The 12,711-nt window shown below is 37.6% G+C and overlaps 2 protein-coding genes across 2 annotated transcripts; both read left to right on the top strand.

Moving 5' to 3' along the window:
* Positions 1-582: 582 nt before the first annotated feature.
* Positions 583-1,557, top strand: LOC126690035 (uncharacterized). Its single transcript, XM_050385177.1, has one exon. The coding sequence runs from the start codon at positions 583-585 to the stop codon at positions 1,555-1,557; it is 975 nt and encodes a 324-aa protein (XP_050241134.1).
* A 6,541-nt stretch (positions 1,558-8,098) lies between these two features.
* LOC126733359 (uncharacterized) lies at positions 8,099-12,459 on the top strand. The gene is given in 7 exon segments (XM_050436617.1): positions 8,099-8,328; positions 8,446-8,586; positions 9,866-9,933; positions 11,342-11,455; positions 11,580-11,742; positions 11,935-12,081; positions 12,176-12,459. Coding segments are annotated over 6 exon segments (594 nt in total). The 5' UTR covers positions 8,099-8,328; positions 8,446-8,511; the 3' UTR covers positions 12,203-12,459.
* The last annotated feature ends 252 nt before the right edge of the window (positions 12,460-12,711 follow it).

Raw genomic sequence — 12,711 nt, forward strand, 5'->3', positions numbered from 1 at the left:
CCAATCATAACTTCAAGTTCACCAGCAGGCACCTCTTGCTTTAACATCTAGATCGGTTTGAAATCCTTTTCACTTAAAATGTATTTGAAAAAAAGAAAAATAAAAAACGTAATACGTAGAAGACATATCATCAAGATCAATTTAATGGTAACTAGCAAATTTTTTGTATTATATTTTAGGGTAAATAGCAAATTACATCTCTAAAGTTTGGGAGTGTTTGGATTTTATACCCTGAACTTTCAGAATTTGGATTTTATCCTCTAAAATTTGGGGGTGTTTTAATTTTATACCTTAACATTTCAGAATTTGGATTTTACCCCATAAATTGTAAGGGTGTTTGGATTTTACTTCATAAAATTTGAGGGTATTTAGATTTTACACCCTGAAATTTCACAATTTGAGAGTGTTAAATCTGACACCCACAAACTTTATGGAGTAAAATCCAAAATTTAAAATGTTAGGGTGTAAAATCCAAACACCTAAAACTTAAGGAGAATACCCACTTATGCAAGTGCTCTATGGCATGTTGAGTTAGAGAAATATGAAGTAAGAATCTCTTATTGGCACAAGTAAGTGTCTCTCATGGTAGGCGTTTCTCCTGTGAGGTCTAGAGAGGAAGATGAGGAGCTTCAAAGAAGCACAAAGAAAGTTAAGGAAGCCCATCGTGGGAAATTTGTGCAAGAACCCCATGACCTTGGCACTGGTGAGGGTTTTTCGTATAAAGAAACACTAATTGGAGAGTTGCCTAGTGCATTCAAACAAGCTTTTGACTTCAATCATGAGATGGAGTTTGATGCTACATCTGATGATGAGTTTGTTAACCTACCACTTGGGGAAGTTGTTGTTAAGCTCTCTGGGGAAAGGAAGAATAAAATCAGAGCCTCGTGGTCTAGAGCTTTGATTGTTAAAGTTTTTGGTAAGTCTGTGGGCTTTCATTTCCTACACTCAAGACTGACTAGCATGTGGAAACCTTCAGGGAAGATGGACTGTATCGATCTAGGATATGGTTTTTTCCTTATTAAGTTCTCACTCAAGGAGGATCATGCAAGAGTTTTTAAGGGTGGTCCTTGGCTTGTGGGAGGTCACTACCTATCCATTAGAGGATGGGAACCAAACTTTAGACCAGAGAATGCAAACCTCTCTTCTGTTGCTGTGTGGGTCCGTTTACCAGGCTTGCCCATTGAGTACTATGAGTTATCGGTCTTAAGGGATATAGGGAAAGCGATTGGGCCAGTTTTGCGCATTGACACACACACCGCTTCGGAGTCCAGAAGCCGGTTTATGCGAATTTGTGTTCAAGTTAATTTTGATGAACCAATAGTTAAGCTTGTTAAGGTCGGTGGTATTGATCAACCTGTGCAGTATGAGGGCATCAGTTCTCTTTGTTTTTCTTGTGGTAGAGTTGGACACAAGGCAGAAGGTTTTCCTTACACAACAAAATCACTGGAAAAATCTGCCATGGCGAAGACCATATATGAAAGCATGACGAGCCAGGATTCGCGGGAAAAAGATGAATCTGAACCGAGCGCTTTTGGGCCCTGGGTATTGGTAGCATGAAAAAGGAAACAAAGCAGGCACGCGGTGAAAACAAACCAGACTGAAGCTTCTTTGGGACTATCTGCCATAAGCCCAACAGGGCTTTGAGCCCACCAAGCCGATTCCTATACACTGAGGTTGAACCTTTTGCTGAGCTTACACGCAACAGTGACGTGACCGTTGGTAGTGCGATCTGTGCAGATCGCACTATCGAAGTACCTTTGGGGTCTAATTTAAAGTCTTCACACGTTAACTCCAAGGAGTTGAAATCGAGGTATATCCCGAAAGGGAAAAAGGGTATGGTTCAGGCTAGGCAGAGTGTGACTAGACAGAAAAACTCAACTGAATGGAAGATCATCAAAAATATGGAATCGGAGACCACTAAGCAGAAGATTCATCAAGGTAGCTTCAGTTTCGTGTGGAAGTTAAGGAGTTCACAGCTGGAGGTTCGTCTAAGCCCGTAGTTGATTGCCTCAATCCCTTTTCCCATCCTTTGAGGGTTGATTCGGAGAAGATGGCAGCGGTGGAAGAAGTGATTATGAATGTGGACTCTGGGGTTTGCTTTAAAGCTGAAGACAACAATAAAAATATTGTCACACCTCAGGAGGCGGATAGACCACCGCTCGTTGAAATTTCAACAAACATGCACAAGGAGGGGTCCAACCAATCCTCATCTATGGATGTTGAGATCCGAAATATTTCTAAAGCAAATTTGAAGCGAATTGATCCCAAGATTCATTCTAAGAATGCAGATAGAGATGGTGAGGCTTTGCTACCCGAAGTGTATGACGATTTGGATCTTGGGATCTCTTCCAATCACTAGGGGGTTGATCTAAACCAATCAGAAAGTATATGCAAGTGGACAAAGGAGGTGATGTGTCTAACCATCTTCTGTAAATTTTCCCTTTTGTTCCTTTATTTATTTAGATTAATTATGAATATGCTTATTTGGAACTGTAGGGGTGCTAGCAACCCCAATTTCTGTAATAATGTGAGTGATATGGTTCGTAGGCATTGTCCTGCTATTATGATCATTAGCGAAACTAAACTTTGTGGTGTCAGAGCTAAAAGAATTATAGACAGGCTTCCTCTGGATGGGGCAATTGTTGCTAATTCTTTTGGGCGATCTGGCGGATTGTGGCTTCTTTGGGATTCTGATCAAGTGGAATTATCCGAGTTGTCGTCTACTGAGCAAGAGATTCATGCTCTTGTTTCATCTACAGCTAATCCTCCTTGGCTTCTCTCTGCCATTTACGCCAGTCCTAGATTGGCTGAGCGAAGATTGCTTTGGGAAAATTTAGAAACTGTGGCTAGCCTCCATTCTCTGCCTTGGGTCATTGCAGGCGACTTCAATGAGGTTCTAATGAATGGAGATAAATTGGGAGGAAATGTCGTCAGTATTAGCAGAGCGCTCTAGTTCCAGGAATGTCTGAATATGTGTAATATGATTGATATTGGATTTGCAGGGCCTCGTTTCACCTGGTCTAATCATAGACCATTGGCTCAGCTCGTTCAAGAACGAATTGACAGAGTCTTTGTTAATCCTGTTTGGAATAACCTTCACCCTGAAGCGGCTGTTCTTTATTTGGAGAAAACCCACTCTGACCATTGCCCAATTAAGTTGCTGTTTAATTGGCCTCAAGACACCAGCACCCCTAGGCCTTTTAGATTTCAACCTATGTGGCTCTCTCACCCTTCCTTCCCTGGTGTTGTCCGTGACGCTTGGAGCAACCCTTCAACCCTGCAACAGGCAGTTATATCCTTCTCTGAGAAAGCAAGGATTTGGAATAGATCTCATTTTGGCAATCTGTTCCAGAGAAAGAATAGAGTGCTTGCAAGGCTTAAGGGCATCCAAGTGAGTCTGGCAGCTAGTCCGAATACTCACCTTATCAACTTAGAAAAGATGTTAAGAAGTGAATTTGCGGAGGTTGCCAAGCTTGAAGAAGAATTTTGGGCGATGAAATCCCGGATCCTCTGGCTTGTTGAGGGGGATAGAAATACTTCTTTTTATCACACCGCAACTTTGGTTTGCAGGAGAAGAAATCGCATTGTGTGTATGCAAGACAGGATGGGTAATTAGATTAATGGCGATAGAGAAATTTCAGAATTCATTAGAGAAGGTTTCTCGGAACTCTTCACTTCTGGTCTTACTGTCTCTACCTTGGCTGAATGGAAACCCCCTGCTGGCACACCTGTATTAATGAGGTGGATGCCATGAATATTGACAAACCGGTTACTGATGCTGAAATTAAAGCCAGTTTGTGGGCACTTAAACCTTTTAAAGCGCCTGGTCCGGATGGTCTGCACGCTAGTTTTTTTCAACGATTTTGGCTTCTAGTTGGAGAATCGGTTAAAAAAGAAATCAAGCTCATCTTCATGTCAAGGGTTGTTCCTGAGTTCCTTAACAAGACCCTCATCACTCTTATCCCTAAAAACAGAAACCCGGAGTCATTGAATAATTATCGCCCAATTAGTCTTTGTAACACCATTTATAAGATGGTGACCAAAATAATTGTGGCTCGGATTAGGCCCTTACTGCCAGATTTAATTTCTCCTTTATAGTCGGCTTTTGTTCCGGGGAGGCAAGGGGTGGATAATGCGATTATCGTCCAAGAGTTGATCCATTCCATGGAAAGAAAAAAAGGCCGTGGTGGTGTCATGGAAATAAAGCTAGATTTAGAGAAAGCTTATGAGAGATTGGAGTGGAGCTTCATTAGAGATACCCTTCACCTCTACAAATTCCCTAGCCGTCTTGTCTCTTTGATTATGAGTTGCGTGTCTTTGTCTTCCATTTCTATCCTTGTTAATGGTGGAGCTTTAGAGTTGTTCTACCCTTTTCGAGGAATCCGACAAGGAGATCTCCTTTCCCCGTATCTCTTTATTTTATGCATGGAAGTCCTTGGGGCCTTAATAGAGGAGAAATGCAGAGCTAAGCTATGGAATTCTGTCAAAGCTTCTCAAGGTGGTCTGGAATTCTCTCATGTGTTCTTTGCGGATGATCTCATGCTCTTTGCCAAAGCTGATAGGAAGAATTGCATAGCTATTAGAGAGGTGCTCGACTCCTTTTGTGAGCTATCGGGACAGAAAATCAGCAATGAAAAGTCTTGGGTCTATTTTTCTCCGAATGTTGATCCTAATAAGTGATCTGAGTTGTGTGAGATCTTGGGATTCCGCTCCACCCATACTCTTGGGAAATACTTGGGCTTTCCCTTAAAGCATTCTGGTACTCCTCAGGATTTTGGGCACATTCTGGACCGTATTAAAAGCAAGTTGGCTGGTTGGAAAGCAAACCTTTCATCTCTTGCAGGCAGAGTTGTCCTGACTTAGTCGGTTACTTCGACAATCCCAAATTACACTATGCAATGTATGGCTCTTCCATCCAAAATTCTCCAAGGAATTGACAGGCTTAGCCGAAACTTCTTATGGGGTTCTTCGAAAAACAAGAAAAAGCTCCACCTTATTAGTTGGGAGAAGGTTACAAAGTCTAAGGAAAATGGGGGTCTTGGAATTCAAACGACAAAACCGAAAAACACTGCCCTTTTAGCTAAACTGAACTGGAGCTTAATTTTGAAAAATCATCTCTTTGGGTCAGAGTCCTCACCAAGAAATATCACAAGCCGAGGCGTGTTTTTAGAACCCAAGCTTGGCCTTCCTTGTGTTCCCCAACCTGGACAGCCCTTAGAAAAGGAAATGATATTTTCAGCAAAGGCTCTAAATGGATTCCTGGAAGAGATAGTAGCTTATCCCTTTGGTTCGACAAATGGATGGACAAAGGTACCCTCCGATGCCTTATCTCGGGCCCTCTGAATAAGGATGAGGAAAATATAAAACTTAAGGATGTTGTTGGGTATGTTGGTTGGAATTTGGAGCATTTATCCTTCTCTTTCCCGGCCTCCATTCTTTTGGAGATGAAGGCAACTCCCCTCTCCTTCTCTTGCCATCATGAGGATAGACTTACCTAGCATTATTCTCCAAATGGCGAGTTTAAGTTGAAAGGAGCTTACCAGTTGGCAATTAATAAGGATGATATTTGTAGTAGATATTCTGTCCCAAGGGCTTGGGTGTGGAAGATTTTAGCCCTTCCAAAAGTCAAGCATTTCCTTTGGCAATGTTGCCATCATAGCATTGCTGTGAAAGCTATCCTTAATGCAAGGGGATTGGAAATACCTCCGGACTACCCTGTTTGTAACACTGAGCCAGAGACCATTATTCATGCCTTAAGAGATTGTCCCAAAGCCAAGTGTTTTTGGAATTCTTTGCTGCCTCCCATTTCTCCGAATATCTTTTTTGGCATGCCTCTTGTTGAATGGCTGAAAATCAACAGCAGAAGTTCTCGGATTAGCGCTATTTTTGAGATGGAGTGGGGTACAATTTTTCCTATGGTTGTGTGGATCCTTTGGCTGCACCGAAATAGAATTGTTTTTGGTAATACAGGGCTGCAACGAAGTCTTTTGGATGAAACTTTGGCAAAAGCAGCTGAGGTAGCATATTTGATGAGTAATGGGAATCATTCCACAATTAGAAACAAAATTCAGGTGAAGTGGCTGAATCCCCCGAGTAATTGGTTTAAATTAAATTCTGATGGTTTGGCAAGGGGAAATCCAGGTTTGGCTGGCGGTGGAGGGCTTATCCGTAATGGGAAGGGTGAGTGGGTGAAAGGGTATGCCCGAGCCATTGGTATCACGACTAGTGTTGCTGTAGAGCTTTGGGCTTTACGGGATGGCATTCATCTTTGCATTGCTCTCAAGCTGCTAGCTGTGGAAATAGAGTTGGATGCCAAGGTGGTCATTGATTTAGTGAGGAAAGATTCCAACAACCTGAACAGTCTTGATGCGCTTGTGGCTGATTGCAAAGAGGGGCTGAAGAAGATTCCTTTTGTTAGACTCAAACACTGCTTCAGAGAAGCCAATAAGTGTGCTGACAACTTAGCTAGGCGAGGTGCTCTTTTAGACCAAGATTTTGTTATTTTTATCCACCCTCCTTCAGAGGTGGAGCTGCTTATTAGTCTAGATGCCATGGGCACTTTGTATGACCGGTTTGTAACCTCCTCTTTAGAGGCTCTTTAGTTTGTTAATGAAATTCCTTTTTACCAAAAAAAAAAAAAAAAAAAAAAAAAAAAAAAAACTTCAGGAGATAAAATCCAAATTTTGAAACTTCAAGATGTAAAATCCAAACATTCCCAAATTTTAGGGATGTAACTCAACTACTAATTAATTAAATTTCATTTTTTTTTTCAAGTTAAAGGTTATTAGTTGAATAGGATGAAATTGATATGAGTTTGGAAATTGAGAGACCATAGTGGCACAATTAATAGTTGAGAGCCTAAATTAAACGTTACTCCACAATTGGAAAATCAAATTAGTAATTTAACTTATTATTTATTTATCTAATCTATTAAAATGAATTTAAATCATAAAATCAAATTAGTGTATATATATATATATATATATATATATATATATATTGAAATGTACGTTTGATAGTAATTAGAATCAATAGATTGTTAGATAAATATCATAGAGTGAATAAGAAATTGACTCCTAATGTGTCAACTTGAACATGATATTGAAGTGGTGAGAATTCTTGAATCCCACATAAGAAATGATAGAGAATATGAGTTTTGGGTTGGACATTGGGTTGGGCTTTAGGCATGTGTGGACTGGCTCCTTTTGTCAAATTAATAATAATAGTTTACTATTATTTTTTGAGTCAATAAGTATGTATACAACAGTTATTTCTGAAACAATGTGTCTTTTCAGTAACATATATATTCATAGTCCCTCATTCATGAAAAACAACTTTTAAGAAACTCTTCCAGAGAGAAAATATTTTGTGCATTCATTTAAGTCAAAGAGAGAGAAAGAGACATAGATTAGTTTGTAGAGTATGGAATTAGTGTACTTTTTCTCCATACTGTAGATCATTTTATCTTTGGAGGTAGACGTCTGTGAGTTTCAAAGCACCACAAATTGTATGAGGGGCAAAATATGCTTTAAAAAGATTGTGTCAAATACAAGACTTGATTTTTATCATTCAACCTTCACGCATTTGGTCTGTGAGTTTTTAATTATTTGTAGATTTCTTCTTATATATACAATATCTTTTTATTGCTTTTGCCTATCGCATATATTTGTGTTATTGCTTATATTTAGATCTGTATATTGTTCTTTTTTTTTTTTAATCACAAAAGTAAATGGTTGAGATATATCCAACAATGATTAATGTTGTTTTTCGTTTTATTGATCAAAAGATTAATGTTATTTTGTATGATTGGAATTTGGAAGTTGGAACGAATAATTTTCTCCAGTATAGGTCAAAAAGTATGTCTGAATTTGTTGGAAGAAAAGCTAAAATTTTCATTATTAATATTTCTAAAAAAAAAAAATCATTATTGATATATATTGTAATTTGTTATAGTAATTTGATATATATTACTATATTAGTAAAACCCTCTGTTTATATAGAATAACCTTAGTATATTGCTCAAGTTAAATTGTTTTATCTTCTCAAAAAAAAAAAAAAAGTTTTAAAAATAAATTATTGTGTAAAAAAAAAAAAAACCGCCAAAGCCATTGAACTAGAGTAGCGACTTTACATAGGGATTATCTCTCAATAATTTTCTTCACTTTCTCTCTAATTTTTCTATCCCAGCAAACACTGAAACAGGAAGACTTCCATTTCTCAGTCTCTCTCCTACCTTTGTACGGTTTACCAGTCCCAAAAAAATCCAGATCCTTTCGCTTCAAGTTCACCATATATGCACAAAATGGATGTGTTTCTGTATGTCTGCTTGTATGTACTTTTGTATGCCTGTATTTATGTTCTGGGTTTTTGGCATTGTGGATGTTGTAATTTTTTATTTCTTCATGTGCATAACAATTGTTTGACGAAATGTTTCAATGAGTGTAGGTTTATGAGGGATAGTTCTGGCAGATTTGAAGACTAGGAGGGTTGGTTTTTTCTTTGAATTGAAATATGTATGGGAGAAAGGCATGCCAGCTGGTGAAAGAACTTGCAACTGGTGAAAAGGGGCAGCTCACTCCTTACAATGTAAGTCCTGGAGCTTGTTTTTTTTTTTTTTTTTTTTTTTTTAATTTTTTTATGCTTAGCTAGCATAGCAAAAGATTTTGGTTATTTCGTGTCCTAATGAATACAAAGCTTTTGGAAATGGGAGGATGGAGTATATTTTGGGAAATTTTTATAAATTTATCTGGTGGGTATGTTTCTGTTCATCAAAATTTGGTGATTTGTGGCTGTGAATTTTAATTGTTGTTGAAAATTCATGGTTTAATCAAGTGATGTGCACATAATTTCTACCTTCTTGTCAATAATTTAAAAATACCACTATCACCATATGCATATCACATGATAAATTCATCAGGTTTTAGCAGAAAAGATTAATAGAAGGTTTGATTTGTCACAAACCTAAAGTTTAGGGGATTAATTATTCAAATTGAAAGTCCAAGGACTTAATTGACACTCACGTCAAAATCCAAAGTAGTACTAGTGAACCCCACTGCACCCTGTTTTTCTTTTTGAAAATTATTCAAAATTTGATGGTACATGGTTTGTTTGTTAGCATAGCTTTATTAATGGGTAGGTGCTTGGTGCTATTGGTTCCAAAACAATATTACTTCATTTTGTGCGATTTTTTCCTTTTTGGTCTATAACTTAACCTTTTATTGGATATATTTAATTTAGATAAATTCCATATCTGTAGATTTCTTTTGGCCATAATCTTTGGTGTTTTATAATTTCTCTTAAATTAGAACATAGCATTTTGCAAAACATACAGGATCTTGTTAATGGTTGTCGCCTGAATGATAAGTGCACTCTTTGTTGAATGTTATCTTTCTTAATAATGTTTGAAAATTCATTGGGGACTTGGAACTTTTTTTTTTTTTTTTGAGAAGGGGGACTTAGAACTTGATCTTCTAGTTTTACATTGTTCTTTGAACAGAAGAAAATAAATGTTTTCCTTGAAATTGGATCTTTCTCACTTTCTTGTCTCCAATTTTTTAAGCCTTGGGGCCATACTTGCTTCATAAGCCCACTTGTTTTCTTTTACATGACATGGCGATCTATGTCGTGTGGTAACACTTTTGACGCCCAAGTGTGGCAAAACTCAGATTATCTATTGATCATTTTTCCCTAGTGTCTTTTGATAAAATATTTTGAAACTTTTATCTTGATACATGGTGCATCCCCTATCTCATTTTCTACTTTCCCTCAGGATTTAACATTACCATCGACAACTGTCTCTCTCCCCCTTCAATTCCGTTGTCATGCTACCTCTAACTTGACTCTCTCTTTTACTATGATCTTGTAGAGCGACCTGTTTGATCAAGTAATTGCAGAATGTAGTCAGCATCACCTCGAGCTTCAGTCCTTGATAAGGTGATGCTATTTTCCTGGTTTGCTCACTTTTTATTTATCTATTTATTTTTGGGTTTCTTTATTCTTATATTTTTACCTTTGCAATACTGTTCCAGTAAATGATATATATTATATGTCATCTTTTGCTTGGATATCCTTGTTCCTGCATGTGGTTTGCCGGCTTTGAGGTTACTTTTCTTGTAATATAGCGATAAAAGCCTTAGTTATAGTGACAGATTCCTCCTAAATAGTGTGCGGCTTCTGCTTTAATTTCTTGGATAATGAATCAGAGGCTAATTTTTCTCCATTATTTGCTCCCACTAAGTGTTGATGTGGATCCAAAATTCCTAGAACTCCAGATTTTAGGGTTGAACTTAAGTAAAAAATGCTAAACATAGGTCTAATAATTTTAAGAAGCACCTTCCCTTGCTGATCTCTAATGTTTTCTTCTAACTTTTCAACTAGCAAATATAAACGTGTTTCCAAGACGCACTCAAATGTGCATATAGTTGCATGGACATGTACAAGCATACATATTAGCATATCTATGCATATTTGATGCATACATAGATAACTGTTGGATAATTCTTTAAAATAGTCAAATTAGATGATACATAAAAGGGAGTAGCACTCTAGGATCCAAAATTGATAGGAACCCCAAATTATGTCATATGCCTTGTAATCTCCTTATAGTTGTTATAACCCCTTTAGTTAGTTACTTAGTTGAGATTAGGATGGGTTAGTTAGGATTTGAGCACATGTAGCTCATTTAACACATGGTTAATTCATAGAGCACATGTTTAATTAACTAGCCAATTATCTTAAGTCATGTGGGCCAATGAGATTAGAGCTAGTTTCCTATAAATACATAATTGTAATTCAACATTAGATATCAATGAAGACTAAACCAATTTCTTAGTGCATCTCTCTCTCTCTCTCTCTTAATCTCTCTCTTTCTCTATGGAGGTCTAGGTCCCCTTGAAGTGGCCTACAACAACTACTATTCCCATTCACCATTCTTACTTTTCCACAATTCATATTCATATTCTAGCAAGTTCTTATCAAAAACATCCTCTCCAATGAGCTTAACCCCGAAATTTCTCCTTCTATAAGAGAGAATTAGCTCCTTTTTTTGTGTGTGCGTGGCTAAGTCGCAACCATGGGACAATTTTGCATAGCAGCTGAGTTATTTTTATTATTATCGTTTTTGGGGGTGGGGGTGGGTGGGGATTGTTTTCTTAGCTAGTTGGCAATTTGAAAATTCTGGTAACTCATTCGGCTGGAATTTATTTTTGGGAATTCCTTTTCATTCATTGACTATTATTGCATACGGCTACTACTCTATTACCATTTTCATATGCAATGATATATTAACATCAGTTTGGTTTGGTTTGGCCCATAAGCCTCATACGACTTTATATTACCACAGAAAAATGCAGGAAGAAGGATTGGATGTGCAAACAACTAGAAATGCAGATCACTATGGAGCGCTCATCCACCACCTTTCTTTAGTTCGCAATAAGCACTGTCTAATGGCATGTGTGTAACTATTTCTTTCTTGCCATTTATTTTTTATGTGCCAACCTTTTCTAGCTTCCTCTTTTGTTGGAGGTTCATCATCTTCACCAGTTATCATGGGTATGGATATGGTATTGACAACCATGCAGGTACAACTGAGCAGAAACTATATGAAGTTTGATATGGAAAGTAGGGCCTGTGCTTCCTCAAGAAATTCAAGAGAAGCTCAGTCACACAGAGGAAGACTATTTTAAGAAACATGCTGGAACTTTGCAATCCTATATGTCGAGACTTGACCTTGATTTGACTGTGGTAACCTCTCTTTCTCTCTCTCTCTCACACACACACAAAAATAGGCAAATTAAAATTTATATTATGGGATTATCAATGCTACAGAGTTGGAAGTATCCATATTCTGATTTTTTTTTTTTTTTTTTTTTAAGAATTATTTATATAGATTGATTCTGCACCTCAAAAGTAATACCTATATGTTTTCTTTGACAGGATATGGTGCCACCCAAAGATCCCTACATCCAGGTGAGAGTCCTTGACGATATTGGTGTGGTACTAAGTGACGATAAGACAACCAATTTTGCTCGACACTCAGTGCACTTTCTTAAACGAACTGACGCTGAGCAATTTATTTCAAGGGTGGGTTGTCTGCGGTAACTTTAAACTTGAATTCTCATAGCAGAATGGTTTTTGTGAGTTCTTCTAACCTTCCATCTTATCCCTTTGATAACAGGGTTTGATGGAGGAGCTCACCAGCTGACTTAACACCTTATTTTCTCAATGTTAATCTCTTTCTATGTAAATGTAGAGAAGAGATCAGTTATGTCTTAGCATTTCTTACCTGTGAAGGGTGCCCCTTTGTCATTTTCTTTTTGAAAAAGGGCCAAACTTAGGTACAGGTTCTGCCCACAAAAGACCATCAAGAGCTGTGAAGAGCTTTTAGAGTCTCCAGGCAATGCTTCTAGACTGAAACCAAATGGTTATCTTTTTCAATGCAAATGGTTAGTTTGTCATCAATTTCTCTCATTTACATATGAGACAGGACAGGACCAGTTGCACATATGACAAATCTTAGCAATCTGAGAAAAAACCAAATTTGAAAGATAAATAATAAAGGAAACAATTAGGAAAATTAGCTCAGCATTAACAGTCTGAAATCTAAATAATACAGAAATGGATGACCTAAAACATGCTTTAGTTTGAAATAAGCTCTATTATGGGAAAAGCAAATGCTTGGCAATGGATGACCTAAAATGCCTGCCATGTTAC

This window comes from Quercus robur, chromosome 6 (genome assembly GCF_932294415.1).
Source record: "Quercus robur chromosome 6, dhQueRobu3.1, whole genome shotgun sequence".
Lineage (NCBI taxonomy): Eukaryota > Viridiplantae > Streptophyta > Magnoliopsida > Fagales > Fagaceae > Quercus > Quercus robur.

Coding starts and splice junctions, on each gene's coding strand:
- LOC126690035 (XM_050385177.1), top strand. CDS start 583: ATGGTAGGCGTTTCTCCTGTGAGGTCTAGAGAGGAAGATGAGGAGCTT.